The sequence below is a fragment of the Phalangium opilio genome, unplaced genomic scaffold, assembly GCF_054372755.1.
Source record: "Phalangium opilio isolate 3A_F unplaced genomic scaffold, DU_Popi_V2 ptg000011l_1, whole genome shotgun sequence".
Lineage (NCBI taxonomy): Eukaryota > Metazoa > Arthropoda > Arachnida > Opiliones > Phalangiidae > Phalangium > Phalangium opilio.
The window spans coordinates 10,903,563-10,924,465 of NW_028324147.1; the positions used below are offsets into that span (position 1 = coordinate 10,903,563).

The 20,903-nt window shown below is 39.2% G+C and overlaps 1 protein-coding gene across 2 annotated transcripts; it reads right to left on the reverse strand.

The window, feature by feature from the left end:
• Positions 1–9,284: 9,284 nt before the first annotated feature.
• On the reverse strand, positions 9,285–20,161 carry LOC149712120 (uncharacterized). Of its 2 annotated transcripts, none has more exons than XR_016377779.1 (2): positions 13,388–14,706; positions 9,285–13,265 (listed from the first exon to the last, which is right to left on the reverse strand). XR_016377779.1 is itself a non-coding variant. In XM_089860701.1 (2 exons), exons 1-2 carry the CDS (start codon positions 18,391–18,393, stop codon positions 15,515–15,517), a joined length of 312 nt encoding a protein of 103 aa, XP_089716827.1. In that variant the 5' UTR covers positions 18,394–20,161; the 3' UTR covers positions 15,449–15,514. The 2 variants fall into 2 exon arrangements, 1 of the variants encoding a protein (XP_089716827.1); XM_089860701.1 differs by lacking the exons at positions 9,285–13,265; positions 13,388–14,706 and adding exons at positions 15,449–15,526; positions 18,094–20,161.
• Between the last annotated feature and the right edge of the window lie 742 nt (positions 20,162–20,903).

Below are 20,903 nucleotides of genomic sequence, written 5' to 3' on the forward strand. Positions count from 1 at the left end.
CTGTAAGAGTTGAAGCGATTGAGTGAGTCGAAAGATAAATACACATCCTATATTTTAGTTGTACCATGCGTACCACAATGTTGCCAGGCGTTTATTGAAGGATGCTTGGGTACTTGGTACAGACTGTTACGTCTACCAAGTTTCCTAGCATCCAAGAATAAATAGGATTCATAGAAGCCAGTGTTAAGGGCATGTCATGGGTCAAGTCGTTAAATATATCGACGCAGTTAAATAGCTGATGGCATTATTTTATGCACTTTCTCATTGCGTTTCGAGAGGAAGTTCAACTTTGGCACGGACGACAGATGGCGCTCTTAACCTTCTACCCCCAAAAATTCTATTTGTCTGCTCGGTTTCCCCTTCCGCGTTTTTTCGTTATAAACTTATGATTTAACGAACTGAGAAGATAAAATTTCATATTTCCTAAGACAGATAAGCTTCTACCCCTTTCATCTTACTCCCAGTTAGATTTAACCTTGTTAAAACATAATCAGATGAATTTGAGTTACAATGCCGTAAAATCCTCTGCACACAGTTACCTAGGAGTGATAGAGACATTTTTACCGATGTCTAGAGATGATAAACTTAAGCGAAATTGTTTTACGTTTGAATAAAAATACCGCTTCCAGTAGTGGGTTTATAGTACTCCTTGTTTGTGTAAGATTAGTGTAGCTGTAGAGCGTAATCATGATAAACGCTTAAAAATATATATTTTCAATAAAAACACCGCTTCCACTAGTGGATTTATACTCCTTGTTTGTGTAAGATTAGTGTAGGTGTAGAGAGTAACCATTATAAACGCTTAACAAGTTGGGAAAACCAAAATATTACCTCTCCGTGTCGAGAAGATTATATAAACAAAATTATCCAATGAAAACACTTTTGCCCTCATCCTTTATATATATAGGAGGCAATGAATGAAATATATCACAATGCACGGGCCTTGATAGATACAGGAGGCAATGAAGGAAATATATCGCATGCACGGGCCTTGGTAGATATAGGAGGCAATGAAGGAAATATATCGCATGAACGGGCCTTGGTAGATATAGGAGGCAATGAAGGAAATATATCGCATGCACGGGCCTTGGTTGATACAGGAGGCAGTGATAATCTCTCTTTGTACGAGAGGTTTATCTTTAATATTTAAATAAATATAATTATTTTTAATTATTTTAATCTTCAATAATTAACATTAATAATAGTTAAATCGTTTAAAATAAAGTTATACCTATTATCTTCTCAAACTTTGCTAATATTGACGTTTAAAGTGAAGGGTACCCCTCTTCAAATTTTGGGGTATATATACGATTCGATTCCATTATAATAGTAAGGAAAAAGCGCAATTGCGAAAACCTTTGGTGGCCGATCCCACCTTAGGGAGGCTAGACGTTTCTCGTAACCCTAGCTGATCGCCGCGTATATCCTAAAACCAAACGATGATAATGGAGTAGAAGCCAATGATACAGATTGGTGTCTATGTGGAATAGACGGCAGACCAGTGGATGGTGGTGTTAGAAGCCAGTGTAAGTGCAGACTGGTGTCAATGTGGGATTGACAAAGAACAGAAGATGATGGTGTTGGAAGCCAGATAAGTACCAGACTGGTGTTCATGTGGGATGGACAAAATTCAGAAGATGGTGGTGTGAGAACTCAAGTAGAGGAGCCATTTCCGTGACTGTGAAAGCAGTTCGGAAATGGCGAACACGTTTGCTCCGATATGCAAACTGCGAACGCGGTCACGTGGGTGTAACAACGGACAGACAGACAGACACACACACACACACAGACAGACAGACACGGCCGTTACAGAACCTCTCCTGGACTACGTCACACGGAGAGGTAAAAATATATTTTCAAAAATGAAGAGTATAGAACATTTATTTTGTATCAAAAAATATTTTGGTGCTAAGATTGCTTTAGAAAAATCCAAACGGCTAGGTATTGGTAAAAAAGACATGTGTAAGCTATTTGTAGATGAGATAATTGTTTTACATGTTTTAAATGAGACTAAAACTTCCACTATTGTGTCTAAAAAAGTGTTGGCAATGTATATTTTTTAAATATGACGGAATTGCGGTTGATATGATAGCGCCCTATTTGCGAAAAAAACCTTTTTTTAAACAGTTGAATCACTCTTTGATAGAATTTCAAGAGAAGAAGTTAAGCGTTAAATTTGCTCGATTAATTTTGTTCGGAAAATAATATATTTAAGCGCTACGTATTACTGAAGGAGATTGATTTTGCCAATCTTTGTGAGTATTTAACTGTTTAATAATTATTTTGGTTAAGTGGGAGCCTAGCTTATGTGTGATTGGGTTGTGGCTTCCATGTTTTGGGGACATTTGCTTTTTGTGTGGCGAGGTATGATTCAGCTTTGATATGGACAAATGTTACAAATCATACTGGTAGACAAAGAATACGGTTGAGGTATAGCGAGAGAGTAGAGTTTCCACAGCAATTGAGAGATATTGAAAAGGCTTGAACAATTGACTATTTTAAAATTGAATTCCTGCACTTGCAAAGAATTAAAAAAAAGCGAATGATGCATATATTTAGGTTGTTTAAGGGGTAGTGATAGTCATCTCCACTCGGAGAGGTAATATTTTGGCTTTCCCAACTTGTTGTCTTCTACTCCCATCGTTAGGATTAAGAAGTACGGGGCGATCGGCTAGGGCTACGAGAAACATCTATCCTCCCAACGGCAGGGTTTCCACCAAAGGTTCACGCAATTGCGTGTCTTTGTTATCATTGTTTGTGAATCAATCGCTTTATATGCCCCAAATTTCCAAAATTTGTAAAAGAAGCATACGCTAGAATTCAAACGTCAACAATAGCTTTAATTGAAATTTTTTAAGGAATAAAGTTTCTTAAAACTATATAACTAGAATTAAGGTAAATTTATGACGATTAAAAAAATTAATATCAATTATATTTATTTAATTATTTAAGAAAAACTTTTTAATTGCGTCTTGACTCGGAGAGGTTTATTTTGGTTTCCCAACTTGTTTTCTTTTAAAGCTTTTGGGTTATTTTTGGGTATGTCGAGCAATAGAGAAAAAGGGTGATTTTTATTAAAATTTAATTTTTGTTGCTCAACTTTGATGTTTTTCTTTACAAATTTTATTTCTTTTTTAGGGATATATTTAAATTGTTCGTTTGAGGAAAATCAAATAAAGTCGCAGGAAGGAGAGAGAAAAAAATTAATGCAGTTCAAAAAAATGAAGTAATTTGGAACAAGTGCCTTTGCGAAGCTACCTTTATGTTAAAATACACGATTTACTTACTTTCTCAATATTAATAAGACAATTCCACGTTTAAAGATTTCATTCAGAGATAACCTGCAGAGACACGAGTATTGGTAGACTATTTGCGTTTAAAATGTTATGGTTTCTGAAGTAACTTGGGAAACGGCTTAGTTGGTATTCGCAAGAGAAATTCACGTGCACAACATTAAAAATCGTTCTATTCGGTCTGTATACATACAGTATATCTACACAAGCAGTGAGCACAAATTAGAGGGAGAGTTGGAGACCAATTTCTCCAACAGCCCCCTTTTCAAACCTGATATCAGTGCAGTGGCTCTCTAAGAGCGTGCCGCACATACGCAATCCTAGTAACAGAGAGGGAAAATTATGAAAGAAGTTTGTTTACGGTACGGCCAGTATTACGTCCGAGTATTAGGTGATTAAGCGTGGCCTATGCTACAGTTACCACGTGCGAGCCTCTAACCGTATTCTTGTGTTTACCCTTTTTGAATTTCTTTCTCAACATATCACGTGACGTTGGCTTGACGGCCCCGGCCGTTATAGTTACTTTCTCCCTTCTATTTTTGACTCTCCCTTTTGTTTGTGCTCACTTGCGCAAGTAAGAAAGAGTAAAGGTAAATATATAAATGTACCCTTAAAAGCTTTTCTCCTTACCTGATATTCCAAATATTTTTTAGCGTTGTAGGTTCGTTGTTATTGTGTTACTTCTGAAAATGCAGCATTTGAATTGGAAAGCTCTGCGGGATTGATATTCTTCGAAAATTCTTACTCATTTCAATGTTGTCAAAGTAACATTGTTCAAAATTTTGGCAGGAAGGAGTAGACATGGAGCCGAATTGTACTAGCTTTTTAGTCTGACCGTCGGAAGGAAGGCTGCACTATGAACTGCCCTCTAGTGATAATTTTGAAAAATAAAACTAAAGTACGTCAATGCAATGACACATGGTGGTGCGATTTACGTCAACTGTCTTTCTGGGAAGCTGTTACCTGTATGCGTAAACTTTGAACTGATTACGCAACTACAGCCATCGGATGCTTATTTTCTTATCAAGATGCTCACTAGAGAATAGTTTGTAGTGCCAGTTTGCTGGAAATATAATACAATTTTGCGGGGAATATAATACCGCTTGCCAAGTTATTAGTCCTAACGAAGTTTTTCATCCCTCCACTTTCCCCTATTGCGGAAGTGTATATTGACGGTTGTCAGTCTAAAAAGTGCTTACAATTCTTCTCCGTGTCTACGTCGTCCTGGTGTCGGCAAAATATTTAAGGGATAAAGAATAATTTATTCAGTGGTTATACAAACAGAAAATACACGCTTTATCACTTAATGTAATGATGATTTTATTCCATATAAAATATGTGCCACACACCAAGGAAAATCTGAAAGCAGTACGATTTAACTTCGGAAACTATTTTCGTTTTCATTAAATACAACGAATGTATATTTTTACTTCTCCGACTGACGATGACGTCATGGAGAGGCATTACACTGGACGTGTCTGGGTGTGTATCTGTGTGTTAACAAAAAGCAATATTGACTTTAGTTTCGCAGTCTACGTCATGCACAACAAAATTCTTATTTTTTTTGAAACAATAAAAAACCAAGACAGTAAATGCGAAACAAAGGCTACATGTTTCTAATTGAAGAAAGCAGTCCGTTTTCTAGCTTACATCTGGTAAAACATGGCTGAAATTGATTTGTACAGTTTTGAGGATTACCTTGAAATGTTTTTCATTTACGGAGAGTGTCAGAGAAACGCAAGGTTAGCTGCTAGGACGTTTGCAGAAAGGTTTCCGAACCGACCACATCCGGGGCATCAAGTAATTTTAAACGCAATAACCCGATTTCTCGAAAGAGGCACGGTGATTCGACGTAATGCACCAGTGCGACATCAACATCATCCGCCAGTTGTACAAGGAGGTGGACATGGGGCGGGCAGACGAAACGAAGTAGTAAGGCGTATCGTAGACATAAGGATATTTTTTTAGTAGTCAGCCTGACTAGTGAGCCCCCCTATCCCAATTTTTTTTAGTAGTCACTGACTAGTGAGACGCATGGTTTACGAATATTTGGGACATTTTTTTACTAGTCAAGTTGACTAGTGAACCCCCAGATTTCGATTTATTTTAGTAGTCAAGGCATTTTTTTTAGTAGTCAAATGCCTTGACTAGTGCCTTATGTAGAGCCCTGATCCCCACACCAGTTCACGGGCAATCGGAGCGGAATTAAATTGTTCTCATACAACGGTCTTAAACATTCTTCGTGGTGAAGGATTTCTCCCCTGCAAAATTCATCTTCACCAACATCTTAAACCACAAGACTTTGGACCACGCGTAGAGTTTTGCCGGTGGGTATTGGACCAAATTGAAGTTGATGGAAATTTCCTAAACCACGTATACTTACGAGTGATGAGTGTACGTTTCACCGGGACGGTACCGTTAACCGCCACAACATGCACTACTGGGCGAGGGAAAATCCCCATTGGCTAAGGGCGAATCATAACCAAGAAAACTGGAGGATAAACGTTTGGTGTGGATTGTTAGGTGATCGGGTAATTGGACCTGTTTTTCTCGAAGAACATCTAAACGGAGATCATTACGTTGATCTCTTAAACACCGTAGTGTCCGATGCCCTAGATGATCTCCCCTTAGCAGAACGAAGACGAGTCTGGTTTTTTGCACGTGTTTCTCGGGATTGGCTAGACGCGGAATTCGGTCCCCAATGGATAGGTCGTGGTGGTCCAGTCGCTTGGCCACCTCGTTCGCCAGATTTAACGCCCGTGGATTTTTTTCTTTTTGGGGGTATGTACAAAGCCTTGTGTACGCCACTGAGCCACCAACACTTGATAGCCTTCGAGACCGAATTCAGCAAGCGGCTGCTCTCGTTTCTCCCGAGATGTTAACTCGCGAAAGAGAAAACTCGGAATTCCGTTGTCGGCAATGTGTCAATGTCGACGGAAGACGTTTTGAACATTTATTTTAATGCTTTGTCATTAAAAATTAATTTGAAGAGTTTAATGTTTAAATTTGGAAATGTTTGATTAACTTAAATTTGGGCTATTTGGTTTCCGCAAGTGACAACTTTTCTTTCCTAATTAAAATCCGTCATTGATTACACTTATGCATTTCATTTCTCTACATCAAAACTGAAACCTTTGATATTATGTGGAACTGAAGTGAACTGATCCCAATAGCGCCTGTAAATCCCTTAAAATTTCACTGCATAACACCAATGCGTAAGGGGAAGTATCTCTACTGGACGCCGGCGCAGTTTCCACCCGGTATATGCGAAATATTTTTCGGGATTTCGATGCCTTTAGTAGTTTTATATCTGCTCTGTTTCGTATCGTTATTCCAAGAAAATATTTTTAAATTAATATTTGTGCAAGGTGCTACTTATTTTCATTTCAATATTTTAAAACGTTTCCAAATAATAAAGCCTCTAAAGAGAGAACTCGGTTTTAAAGTCGAAGTTATGCTGATAAAGATAGATGCATTGCTACGCACAAATTCGAGTCTTCAAACTGTGTATTAATATTGTTTTGCAAGATTTGCGACACATAAATTAGCGTATCGAGAAATGGTTTTGGTTGTTGTCGAAGTGTCTTAAGAGTAGTTTCTTTTAGATATGATTAAATAAAAATGCAAAAAAAATTCAATTCCCAGAACCACAAAAGCGGTGGTCAATCCGACAATCCACACATTAAAATAGAGACTGATGCTCGAGAAAGGCAATCCGACTAATTCGTACAAGGAGTATTCATTATTCGATGAACCTGAGTAAAATTTCGGTCCAAGGCACATATTCAAAATAAACCAGCGTTTCTTTTCCATATATTGACGCAATCCCGTTGCAACATAAAATAACACTCTGAAAATATGTGAAAACAGTTTGCGTGATATTCTAGGATTTCGTAGTAAAATAAGCTCAATAGACCATTCCAACAGAGAAGCAACACACATGAAGGGAGGCCACCATCTTAAGTTATTTCCCTCGCACCAATTATGGGGATTTTCTCTAACATAAAATCTTGGATTTTCATTAAAATAGATATGGTAAATAGTCTCTCATTACTCTCCGAATACTGATGGTGTGGAACCTACTACTTAAAGGGTCTGTAATGTAGTCGGCGGACCGTTGATTTCTTTTTTTTTTTTTCCTAGAAAAAGTCGTTATTGACGATTCAACCCTCCGGGGGTAAGCAAAAAGAAAGTCTTTCCTTCTTTCCGGGAACTTAGTGTTAAGGCATTTTGCCACTTTTGTGTTATTCAGCCTTATCCGGTAGGTGATACAATTGCGCTAATCACAGTGCCTTTGCTATTGCTACCGTCGACGGCTCTAGTAAACCCAGTGGGGGTCTCGGATTTTCTGGAATGGAGAATGAGGAAACGCCAGAACGGGACGGGTCACAACTAATCACAAGAGAGATTAACTGGATGTGAGGAACCGCTTTATAATCACGAAATAGTTTGTGTTTGTCGTGTTTTACATCTGCTGCTGACGTCCATGATTGTGGGTCGGGTGAACTTAAAAAAAACCGATACGGTCCAACGACTTCTTTACTGTCCGTATAAAGGGAATATTCTGACGCAACTAAAATTGTCTATTTTAATTTCTTCTTGCACATCCCTACTAAAATTAGTCAATTCTTTCGATAGCGGTCACAGATTCGGATTCTTTCAAATAACTGTCCAAGGTAGCGTGGTCCTGTTATCGTGCGTTTCAGAGTCAGAGTATCGTTGCTGTCCAGGTTCCTTGCCTTTGGAGAGTATTGCTGGTTGGTGTTTTCATCGCTTTAACGTTTTTACTCGTGCGATGGGGGGATTTGGCAATGTATGGTGACAGGAATATCGTGTGTTCGGGGCTTTTCATCCCCATCATTCCGATTTCAATTATTTTAAAGCAAAGACTTATTTGGTGACTCCACCAAACCGAACTCTATAGTTGAAGCCACAAAAAAGGGTAAATGGACTCCGCCTCTTCCGAAGCGCGCGAGAGTGCGGTGGTTTAGGGATGGTGGCGCGCGATGGTGAAGTGGTTTAGGGATGGTGCTAAGGGATAACGACTTAAGGCTAGCGCACACCTAACGTCATCGGACGGACCGCACGGATCGCACGCATCGGATAATTTTCTTCAACTGCACACACTAAATTCGGAGCATTCGGATTTCCGAACGCGCGTATGAGCAATTGAGCATGCGCGGCGTAATACTCGGGAATTTTCAAAATGCGCGAAATTTCAAACTAGGCTTAACATAGTGGCTATAGTTGTGCATGTTTTTTTTTCTAGCAAAATAAGCATTTTTTCTGATTTTTCCCGGATTAAATTACTAACCGGAAACACCTTTCAACTTGGAATAATGTGGTAAACCTAGAAAATTTTCCTAATCTTAAAAGAGCGCCATTTTATGTTTCATCAACACATAATCTGCGTTAAGCGATTTTTGTCTTAGCTCCGTACGGACCATACGGATTGTATGCCCCTATCGGGAATCCTCGTCGGCATTTCCGTCATCCGATACGTACGATGCGGACAGATAAGCGCGTTCTCATTTGAAACAATGGTAATAACAATAAAATCCGATGCGTGCGATACGTGCGGTCCGTCCGATGACGATAGGTGTGCGCTTGCCTTTAAGCTGTCTCCTGCGAGTTCTACTGTTAAGTTAATATTTATCAGTCTCGCTAAGTACTGGAGGTATGCCGTCTAGTAAAGAAATTTTTACATCATGCTCGTTTTTTTTAGCCCCTATTGTTTCACTTTTTCATTATCTTACATATCCTGCACGAGTGTCCTTTCTGCTGGGGTTGCTTGTTTTACTCATAGCGAGAATAATTCTCTGTTCGCCTTAGGCATACACCGTCAAAGACTGTGATTTATCGCAAAACCAAATGTAAATATAATATGAAGAGCCTGGGATAATTGCTTGTGGATACTTGTAGGTGCTTGTGGGTGCTTGTAGGTACTTGTGGGTACTTGTGGGTGCTTGTAGGTACTTGTGGGTACTTGTGGGTGCTTGTAGGTACTTATGGGTACTTGTAGGTACTTGTGGGTACTTGTAGGTACTTATGGGTACTTGTAGGTACTTGTGGGTACTTGTAGGTACATGTGGGTACTTGTAGGTACTTATGGGTACTTTTAGGTACTTGTGGGTGCTTATGGGTACTTGTAGGTACTTGTGGGTGCTTGTAGGTACTTATGGGTACTTGTAGGTACTTGTGGGTACTTGAAGGTACTTGTGGGTACTTGTAGGTACTTATGGGTACTTTTAGGTACTTGGGGTGCTTGTAGGTACTTGTGGGTGCTTGTAGGTACTACTGGGTACTTGTAGGTACTTGTGGGTACTTGTGGGTACTTGTAGGTACATGTGGGTACTTGTAGGTACTTATGGGTACTTTTAGGTACTTGTGGGTGCTTATGGGTACTTGTAGGTACTTGTGGGTGCTTGTAGGTACTTATGGGTACTTGCAGGTACTTGTGGGTACTTGAAGGTACTTGTGGGTACTTGTAGGTACTTATGGGTACTTTTAGGTACTTGGGGTGCTTGTAGGTACTTGTGGGTGCTTGTAGGTACTACTGGGTACTTGTAGGTACTTGTGAGTACTTGTAGGTACTTGTGAGTGCTTGTAGGTACTTGTGGGTACTTTTAGGTACTTATGGGTACTTTTAGGTACTTGTGGGTGCTTGTAGGTACTACAGGGTACTTGTAGGTACTTGTGAGTACTTGTGGGTACTTGTGGGTGCTTGTAGATACTTGTGGGTACTTGCCCCGGGTGCTTGTCCCGGGTACTTGTGGGTGCTTGTAGGTACTTGTGGGTACTTACCACGGGTGCCTCTGGGTGCTTGCCCCGGGTGCTTGCAGGTACTTGCCCCGGGTGCTCCTAGGTACTTGCCCCGGGTGCTCCTAGGTACTTGCCCCGGGTGCTTGTAGGTACTTGCCCCGGGTGCTTGTAGGTACTTGCTCCGGGTGATTGTAGGTACTTGGTCCGGGTGCTTGTAGGTACTTGCTCCGGGTGCTTGTAGGTACTTGCTCCGGGTGCTTGTAGGTACTTGCCCCGGGTACTTGTAGGTGCTTGTGAGTGCTTGTAGGTACTTGCCCCGGTGCTTGTAGGTACTTTGCCTCCTCCATAGGATTAACATTACATTAAATTTTGGAAGCTCGTAACTCTGCTTATATTAGAGATACGGGGATATCCTTTGATTATGTAATAGTCATATTTGTCCCTTCCCTCCTTCGTTAACATTAGTTTATGCTACAAAAAAGTTTGAAATTGGCAATCTCGGATCGTCTTTGTGAATTTTTAAGGATATCCGAATTTCATATTGGGCTTATGACATTTTTGAGCTAAATGTTGAACGGACATAAATCAGCATTTTTAAAAATTTTGTAAAATTGTCAATTTGGTCCTATTTCTGAAATTTTTAGGGGGGCGCCTCGCGTTTCAATAAATGATTGGTAAAAATTGTATTATGTTAATTACGATAAGAATACAAACTTTTATTGATTTACGTTTTTTTTTTGAAGTATCATTATAAATAAATGTCTGATTGAGCTAAAGTTATGGTCCCCTTTATATATGTTTCTGCTTAGTGCAGATTTTGAAAATGTAAAACAGTTTCTTAACATTCTTAATTAAAATGAAGACTGAAGGAACAAATATTAATCAAAAGTGTCTTGATTAGAATCAAGACCTAAAAAGTATCGATAAGACTGAGGTTATCACTTGTCTGAAGGATCAGATATTAATTTTTCTTTTTAATTGAAACTTAAATGCATGCTTAAGAAAAAACAACGTTCCATTACCGTTTTCCGTTGAAATAAATTATTTTACTGGTAATCAATTTCAAAAATTTACTTATCTCGGCTTTTCGACCACAATTCCATTCCCCGAAAACATTTTATCATTACATTAATTACTTTTGGGAGATAACGTGTCAAAAAAACCTATAAAACAATAAAAAAAACTGTAATAGCGGTCTGTTTAGCCAAGACCACAACCTTTAAAAGTTACAAGGACTATATAACCCTTTCGAGACTAATAGGACCTGAGCAAACTATAGCTTAACCTGCTACTAGTACGACCAGGGAGAATTGATGTAAACTGGAGTTGAAATTTCATCATGTGCGACCTGCGGTCCAGAAACTCTCCCATAGTCCCAGTGTGTGTAGAACATAATTTTTTCGCTGTTATCTGCCAAAATCAATCTTTCTAGGTAGTGCCGCCTCCTCACTTGAATTTTTCATGATATATTAAGGTTTGAACGAACAAAATTCTAGATTACCATTTTCACTACCATGTCCCTCTGCTGCCTTGAAGCAAACTTTCCTCTCTTTTTGCTGCTCATTACCGGTGCCATTCTCTTGACATTCTGTTCGTTACTACTATCAAGAGTTTATTTATTTCAAACCAAAATATAAAAAAATGGATTCTTTTTCCTTTTGTGCTACTTAGAATTTACATATGTATATAACGTTGTGCCGTGCCATATCAAATAGTCTCTAACCATTGTTAGAAACTAGAGAGAGAAATTGGGCAGTAACACTGATCATGCCCTGAACTATGAGAAAGTACACTCGATATTACATCATTTTGCAAAACCGCGAGTAAAAATGTTACTGTCCCTATTGAATTTGGCGCCATTGGTTTTAGAATAATTAAAATGTTCCACTGCGAAGCGTGCCGATCACGAATGGGTATGTAACGTCTTTAGGAACCTTTTAAAACGCAAAACCATACACGTTCTCTCCTAAAAGTAATTAATGTAATGATAAAATGTTTTCGGGGAATGGAATTGTGGTCGAAAAGCCGAGATAAGTAAATTTTTGAAATTGATTACCAGTAAAATAATTTATTTCAACGGAAAACGGTAATGGAACGTTGTTTTTTCTTAAGCATGCATTTAAGTTTCAATTAAAAAGAAAAATTAATATCTGATCCTTCAGACAAGTGATAACCTCAGTCTTATCGATACTTTTTAGGTCTTGATTCTAATCAAGACACTTTTGATTAATGAATGGTTGATTTAGCGAATATCGAACCCATAAAGGATTAATCACTCGTTAATGATTGTTAAGTAAGAAGATAGATAATGTAATGAAGATTAATTTTCCCAATTTCTTGGAAATGCGACCGCGGTTCTGAAATTACGAACACGTTTGCTCCAATTTGACAATTTTGAACGCGGTGACATACAGATACGTTGTGTCACTTGAAGAGGTACTAATTAATTGATATTCAGTTTTAGCTAAAGAAAGGAGTCGATAATTTTTCTTACACTCGGTTTCCACTGGGCGTTTTTCGTGCGTTTTTCGCAAAATTTTGCGGAAAAGGAAAATGTTTTCCTCTTTTTTTGGCGAATTTCGCGATTTTGCGTTGCGGGACCTATTTCTATTTTTGCGAATTTTCCCGAGCCGCGTTTTTTTTCCGTAGGCACAAACCAATCTTTGAGGGTATGCTAGTCACATGATTAACACTGAGCGCGTGTTTACTAAGGATCCGCCATTTTGAAATTTACGGTGTTTAACCAAGGCTTAACCTGTTTACCATCATTTGATTAGAGAACTGTTATGTTATTTAAATATTAAAATGAATAGATTCGAAAATTTTGGTGGAAGAGAAAGGAAGTATCCTTTATCTCTGAGATAAAAGAAATTTAATTTACAAAGATGTTAATATGAAGGAAATCGAATGAGCTCAATCGCTCTGTTCGGACACTGGGCTTATCAGATATTTCTTTCCGCCACGGTTTCGTCCAGTGGAAACCGACCACACAGGACAAAAATTTCCGTGGCGGTTTTTACCTTTTTCGCTTTTTCTGCGAATTTTTTTCCGGAAAGAAATTCGCCCAGTGAAAACCGAGTGTTAACCCCATATAGAAAAGAAATAAACGTTATACTTGAGATTTTTGGGTGTGACTATGTACTTCCAAAGTTCTATTCCATGTCCTTTAGGAATAGGATCACCTTCATCCCAGTATGCATAAGGAGGTTTCTATAATATGTAAAAATAATATATATATTTTGAAACGTCAATATTCTACGAACGGCTTCTGATGCAAAATTTCATCTCGAAAATTAGGTTCATACAAAGCCTTCAGACACAAAGTAACCTACCCATTTCCATACGCTACTAGATTTCGACAAATTGTTGCTTTTGAATAATAAACTCAATACCGAATGAGTGGCATACGCTTTATCAGCGATAGATTTAATTTTGAAGTAGGAATGGAGAACAGAGTAATGTGGGCGCGCGTCAAAGTCCGGGACCCCCTTCCACGGGACGGGAGGGGTATGAAAGAAGAGGCGGGTCATAGCGATAGAAGTAAAAAAATTTACCAATTTTTCGCCGTCCCCGTCAGCAACGTCATCAAAACGTAGTTCAAGTTAGCCAAAAAGATAATTTAAACTTCTCGTTACGTACTGAAGGGAGGGGCTCTAAACTGGGCTATGAGTCGGACTGAAGTAAATACTAACCATTCTCCATTCCTACTTCTAAAATTAAATCTATCCCTGGTTTTATAAAGAGAGTTCCAAAAAAGATGTGGGCCCGAAATACACTAAGTTATATGGGCAATTTTTAATCGAAAATGTTCTATGACATTTTGACATTAAAAACCAAGGTATAATCGGAATGTTTTACGGACAACCACTTAAAGGAAAGGACTACCATTTTGCATGTTAATTATAAATCAAAAGCTATGGTATGAGGGTCTAAAATTTGCAAGTAGTTTGTGCTTCTGAATTAATTTAAGATAATTATAAATTAAAAATGGAATGACATGTGGTGCTATTGCGTTTTTTTTTCGTATTTTTTTTTTTAATTGCGATGTTTTTGGTGATTTGGCGATTTATTCGTCGACATCGTTTCGCGGTCACGTGATGGTGATATTGCTGTATCATTGGTCTTTATAGAAAGGTAGAAAATAGACTATGGGCCATAGTGTAACTGTGCAAGATTTGAGAAGATTATCAATGTAGCATTATCCGCATCGGTCTGTGATTTGAAAAACAACCAAATAGACGAGACAAAAAACAAAATTAACATAAATCCAGGTATGAGAGTACAGGGATATGAATTTGAACTGAAGAATACACCAGATTAACGTGAAAGATCGGGGGATTGTTAACAAGCAACCGAGGCTTAGGCAATGCCGTGACTCTCGCGAGTCGCAAGCGAGCCGCGACTATCACAGCGTGTCAGAGCGAACCCAGCTGTTCGCTCCTTTCTAGTAATTCGACGTACTTTTAGCGAATCCAAACGATATAAGCCCGTGACATCTCTTTAAATTATTAGAACAAGACGACCCAAAGGTTCGTAATAGTAGCCACATCGTACTGTACAGAAAATTTGAGTGAATAGCCCCTCGATGCGCTGCCATTAACTGTGCTCTAAAAATAACACCAGTATATAGTTCCTTTTGCTTTTAAAATTTCCCTCGATTTCATTGAATGTTGAAATAGGGGAGCGGGATTGAAAGCGTGAAATCCTTATTGTTGACGGCTGACAAAAATTTTAAAAGGAGTAGGAAACCTTCCATTTAAATCAAAGCATTACCATAATCCTCTCTCTCGCCTCGAACAAACGTAAAACACAATTCAGAATACTTAACCTTACTAGTACAATTAAATGCAATGTTTAATCCTCTCCTATTCAGTCTCCCTTCAAATGACGAACGAAAATTTTTATACTACCAAAGGCATTTACTGTACACTACAACGTCGCCTACAATGACGCCAACAGGGTAGGCCAAACTATTACCCACAACGTAGATGTTCATCATACGATGTGGCTAAAAATGGCGCTAAGCTTAATGGGCTATTTGGTATGTTAAAAATAATAACATAAATAATTATAGACTAATTATTGAGTAATTATTTGTTTTAATTACTATTTTAGTATCTTTTACGTGTATTTAAAACGTTTTTATTAATTGTGGTCCTTTCCTTTAATTTAATAACTCGTAAAACAGTCTAATCATAACTTATTAAGGATGACTCAAAATTGCCCATAAACTTCTATTTTAGTTCTTACCACCCTTCATGCGTACGACACACGTAGATAAATTGAAGAAGTGCAGTGTTGTTTAGTTCACTTACTTTTGGAACAATCACATTTAATGTCCAGTTCATGACTGAGAAATGATCCCGAAATGCTTCAAGTCCTTCAATAATACTCTTACGACTATCTTTTCTTCAAGTTGTTTTTATCAAGCCGGTGACATTCGCTTACTTTTCCCGAAATTACCTCGTGTTCTGAAATAGTTGTTGCTACCTATAGAAACTTGAATCATTTGTGGATTAGTTATTTGGTTATATGAAAACACAGCCAATGCGTGACTCGTGGCATAATTATCTTTGAATATAAAAACTGTTTATGGAAAAACCGTAAACTTTATCTGTAACCAGCACAATAAAGATAGAAGGCTTTCTTAGCTCTCGATAGTACTGTTCGGTGACCGTGACTAGTTGTAGAGACCAATGCATTATTAAGTCATATTTCTCTACCAACGTGTGTCGTTTTACTTTCAACACAATGTAAATGTTCAAATACAATTTCTCCATAAATAAAAGATACTTTTCATAAGTTCGGGGTAAAATAGAGTGTGGACTTAAAGGGACATTGATAGAAATTATATATTATTATTTTGATTCCTTACAGTGACGTAGGATACATTGTACCCCCCCCCCCCCCTAAAATTTTGTTAGGGCGCCTAAATTTATAATCAAAGGGCCCAAAATTATACTTAACTAAAAAGAGGTGAATAGACCATTTCGGTATTACGCGCAGCGCCGTTCCCCGTCGTAGAGCCCGTCTTTGGTAAGGCATAAAAAGGTGAAGAGTTTATTCAGCTTATCAAAGACAGCTTCGCAAATTTGGGGCGGTGAAGGCCGTTTGCGCCAGCGCAGAGATGAATACCGAAATGGTCAATTGTGAAAATAAAGCGGACCCGGAGAAAACGTGTTTTAAAGGCAAAGGCAGCAAGAAAGTTGCACGACAAAACTTTTCCGGAAGTTTGCAACTTAAGGGGGAGGACCACTGACCTAAACTTCGAATCTTTTTCAAATGATGGCGCTCAGATCTGCGGGGAATGACACAATTCTATCCCCCGTGTAGTAGGTATTATAGTGGATATTTAGAAGTTTTCCATCTATAAACCATCCCTGTACCGGAATTCAGTTAACTATTTATTATTATTTAACGCTATACTAACGCCGATAGATGTAACTGTCATGAATACTTTAATGTATTGAACAGTGGGTGAGACGAACCTGATCTCGCATCTTTGAAAATGGGGAAATTTTTTTTTTCCAAGCGCGGTTAAGATTACCAGTGAAAGGGAAAGGGCGTGCGTTACTGATCAGGGTTAGATAGCGACCTGAACCAGAGGGGATGTTCACCTCGACACATTTCATGAAGGGGGAAGACCACTGAAGACAACCCAAAATCTTTCTTAGTACGCGCCTACTACTCTAGGGATGAACCGATACCATATCGGTATCTGTTGAAGTATCGGGTTTTGGATCATAGTGAGTAAATATCGGTATCGATCGGTATCGGTTCATGCTGGAACCGGTATCGGGTTAAGCCTGGTATCGGCCATCTCTAGTAAAAATCGCGAACAACAAGATTTGGTCGTTGCGCATAGAGAGGACTATATCCCACTCTAGTTACGGGCTTTTTTACTAGTTTCGTGCATCTCGTAGATGTTTTGTTCGATAATCTTTTTCTTAGCGCCACCTGCGTGTATTTTGTGGACGACCAAACTGGTACGTCCTAATTTATCACTAAATAGTTCAGGAAATCTGAGATGTTCTTTCAACTCTCTCTTCTGCTTGTACGAGAGATTCAACTACTTCATTCACATTAGTAACAATTTGGGGTGTCTGAGGCAATTTGTCATCTGACACCTCTAACAATTTTAATGTCAGTCCATCAATTGTGCAAGTTAAATTTTCCAAAATCGATAATGGTTTTCCAATCCTCTAAGAAATATTGGTCTAATATTACGTCACAAAGAAATAAAGGGACGATATGGAACTCGATCTTGGCTAAATCGACTAATTATGTCTTGCTCAAATTTTATTTCAAAGCCTGACTTTTCCGAAGTAGGATCTAATCTAACATCTCCTCTAAATCTTTGTATGGCTCTCCATTGATCTAGACTCATCATGGGTTGATTCGTGTAGGCAAAATAGAGTGTTCAAAATTTATTTTTATTAAATGAGGGTTCCTCTTTGGGAGTCGTCTTTTTCGTCGAATTGTGGTGGTCTTCCCACAATTCGGTTTTCCTGTTGAGGGACTATTGCGTTGCTGCGAGAGGGAAGCGTCCTCTGGGATTCCTTCCCTAGTTGGCGTTTCTCGGATACGGACCTCTTTGTCTTTCCATTCGAGTGGACGGACAGTCGCTGGCATAGTGACCTAAGGCACCGCATTTGAAACAGGTAACTGGTCGGACTCCTAACCGATTACCGGAGGAATTTGTCTTTCCTGGATCGGATTCTGTTGATGTCTAGTGAACTGCTGAAAGATTCTAGTCGGTCGAGGAAAATCGTCTCGGGGTCGATTTTGTCTTCTTGGTTCAAGGTTGAATTGCCTTGTTTGGGGAGTGGGCCTCGGGAAACCAGCTTAGTAATTCTGAGTGTGGTAGCTTTGAGGAACAATTTGGATTTGGGGATCGTTCCGGAAGTGGGTTATTAGTGTTCCCTTGTGGGATGTACCGCTCAAAATTTGTGTCCATGTTAGTGTAGTACGTTCCCGTGTACAGGATATACCCTTGATTCGTTGCTACCGGGGAATAAATCGGGGTTGGTGGACCTACCTGCTGTATAACTTGAGGCTGAGGAAATAATTGTGATTGAGGAACTATTTGTGGTTGAGGAACTAAATGGGGTTGTATTACTTGGGGATGAATCTGATATCCCGGTTGTTCTCTAACCATAATGAGTTCCCGATGTGTATGAACCATGGCTTGTGTTTCTGGAGTTTGTTGGGAATTTTCCACGACAGGATTTATTTTATTTTGGGATTGACTTGGTTTTTGTTTATTACGGCTTAGGGTTTTTTCTATCTTTAAACAGGCGTCATGTAAATCTGAGGTTGTGTACATGGGGAAAAACATAAGTTACTCTTTAAAATCGGTTCTTAAATTTCTTTTAATCATTAGTAATAAGTCGTCAACCGTTATTGGAGGGTGTAGGTTTTGGTTAGGGAATTTTTGGTATTTCGTGTGCTGAGCTGTCGGATTTATTTTTGTTATTTCTGAACTGTTGTTGCAAATTGCTACCCCACACTTTGTTCCAGGCATTTCAAACATTAATCTGGATTAACATAAATATACTTTAAGAACAAACAGTCTTATTATCTGCTACAAATAAGTAAGATCTTGTACAAATACTAAGAAACAAGCTTATAATTCAATTAGAATTTGTATGCTTAAGCATGGTAAATTAATTTGAAGAAAATTCACCGTTCGTTTTTCCTCCAAAAAAAATCAGTTTTTAGTTTTATCACTTAAAGGGATAGAATCGATCTTTTGACTACTAATGAAAAGCTTTCATTTTTTTAAATCATATAGAACCTAAAATTACGTTTTCAAAAATATATAGATATTGATAGTTTTAATAACTTAACTATTTTTAATTAATTTTTAAAAGTATTAGTTTCGGCGCCGCTCCGATCACTGCCCCCTCTACAGTCGTTTGCAAAAACACGAGCGAAAAAACTAAATTACTCCCGCGTCTTTCCTCTCGCTCGGAGGTACAGTAGATTTACTCCTAAAAGTAGTTTTCATACTATTCTGCATTTTCGCCAAATTAACATAACTCATTTCGATACGGGGATGCTTTGAAAGTTATAAAGGACAGACATTAACCTTTTGACAGTGCGTTTGCCAGTCACGTTCTTTGTGCTCTGGTCTCTGTGTAAGTGTATCAGCTTTTCCCTCCCCTCTTGCTTTCTCCCCTCTCCCTTCCTTTCTGCTCTGCTATGAGCTCTCCTAAAAAACGGAAAAAACAGCCAAGCGACCCTCCAAACTCACTCATTTACGATGATGAACAACCTACCACGAACTCTCAACCACGACGATCAGAGGACATGGATCTAAATGCCACTACTGAAGTAATTAAACCGCTTATATTTCAACCAAAAGACACCCGAGAAGGAAAGATTACGCCGGAACAGATCAACGAGGGCCAAGGCCCAACGTTCCATGATACGGACTTTATAAAACTTTGCCACCATATCGAACATACTGTAGGAGAAGTTAAGGATTTGCGAATACTACGTGGTGGAGCCTTATTGGTTGCACCATTAACCTCCCAACAACATGCCACGTTACAGAAGTGGGATCATATGGATAAAATCAAATTTTCAATCACTACACCCGGCCACCAGCAGGAACCAGGAAATAAAGGGGTAATTTATCGAGTCCCTGAAAATCTAACGGAACCTTTAATAGCGGATGCTTTGGAACGGCAAGGCCTTCCCTGCCAAAAAATAACCCGACTAGGGGCCACTAGCTCCACCTATCTCCTCAACTTCGGATCCGCAGACCTTCCCACAGAAGTGCGAATGTATTATCAACTTTATAAGGTTGTTCCTTATGTTCGTCAACCAATGCAATGTAAACGATGCCGTCACTTTGGGCATACTCTAAAACACTGTAAAAGTAATTTCCGCTGTGTTACATGTGGAGCTAATCACCCGGATGGCCAGGATTGTCAAGGTCAGAAACACTGTGCTAACTGTGGTAATTCCGATCACATTGCGTCTTCTATCAAATGCCCTCGACGACTACAAGAAGTTCAAATCCTCAGACTACAAGAGCAACAAAATCTCTCTCGCTTTGCCGCTATACAGGCCTTTAATAAACTTAACCCCACTCCGACCTTCTCGGCTACAGACTTCCCACCCCTTCCCCCTGTCCACCCTCTCCCAACCAATCGTCTCCCCTTCCACCCCCCCTACCCGCCCCCCCCCTCCGGCCTCATCCTTCCCTCCTGCCAGTCCGAAGACATCCTCAATGTGCTATGCGACATAGTAGTTACCCTGGCCAAACCGACTCCGCCCTCCTTTGAAGAAATAATTTCCCTTTTCACTGTCCTCATCAACCGCACTCTGAAGACTACCATCAACCGGCAAGAAGTCCTTCAAAAACTTCCGGCAGACAAACAACACGCCCTCAGAAATTGTTTTGGCTAATAATACGCCATATCCAAATCTTACTATCATTCAATGGAACGCTCGTAGCATCTTGGCCAATCAAGGTGACCTTGTCGCCCTAATCCAAACATATACTCCACATATCATCCTTCTACAAGAAACCTGGCTACAACCGAAACATGCAACCCTCAACGCTTATACTGATTACTACACGATTTTTCGAAAAGATCGCCCCTCTGACCCAACTCTCATCTCACCCCGTGGCGGTGGCGTAGCGATTTTTGCTGCGAAACACCTCTCACCAACCGAACTTACTGTGACACCCCCGCACACAGTTGAAGGTATCACGATTTCTATCTCTTGGAGAGGCCAACCTCTCCAATTGTCCTCCCTCTACGACCCATCGGGTTCAAGCTCTGACCAAGATCTCACTATGTTGTCTCGTCAAATACCACATCCTATGATAAT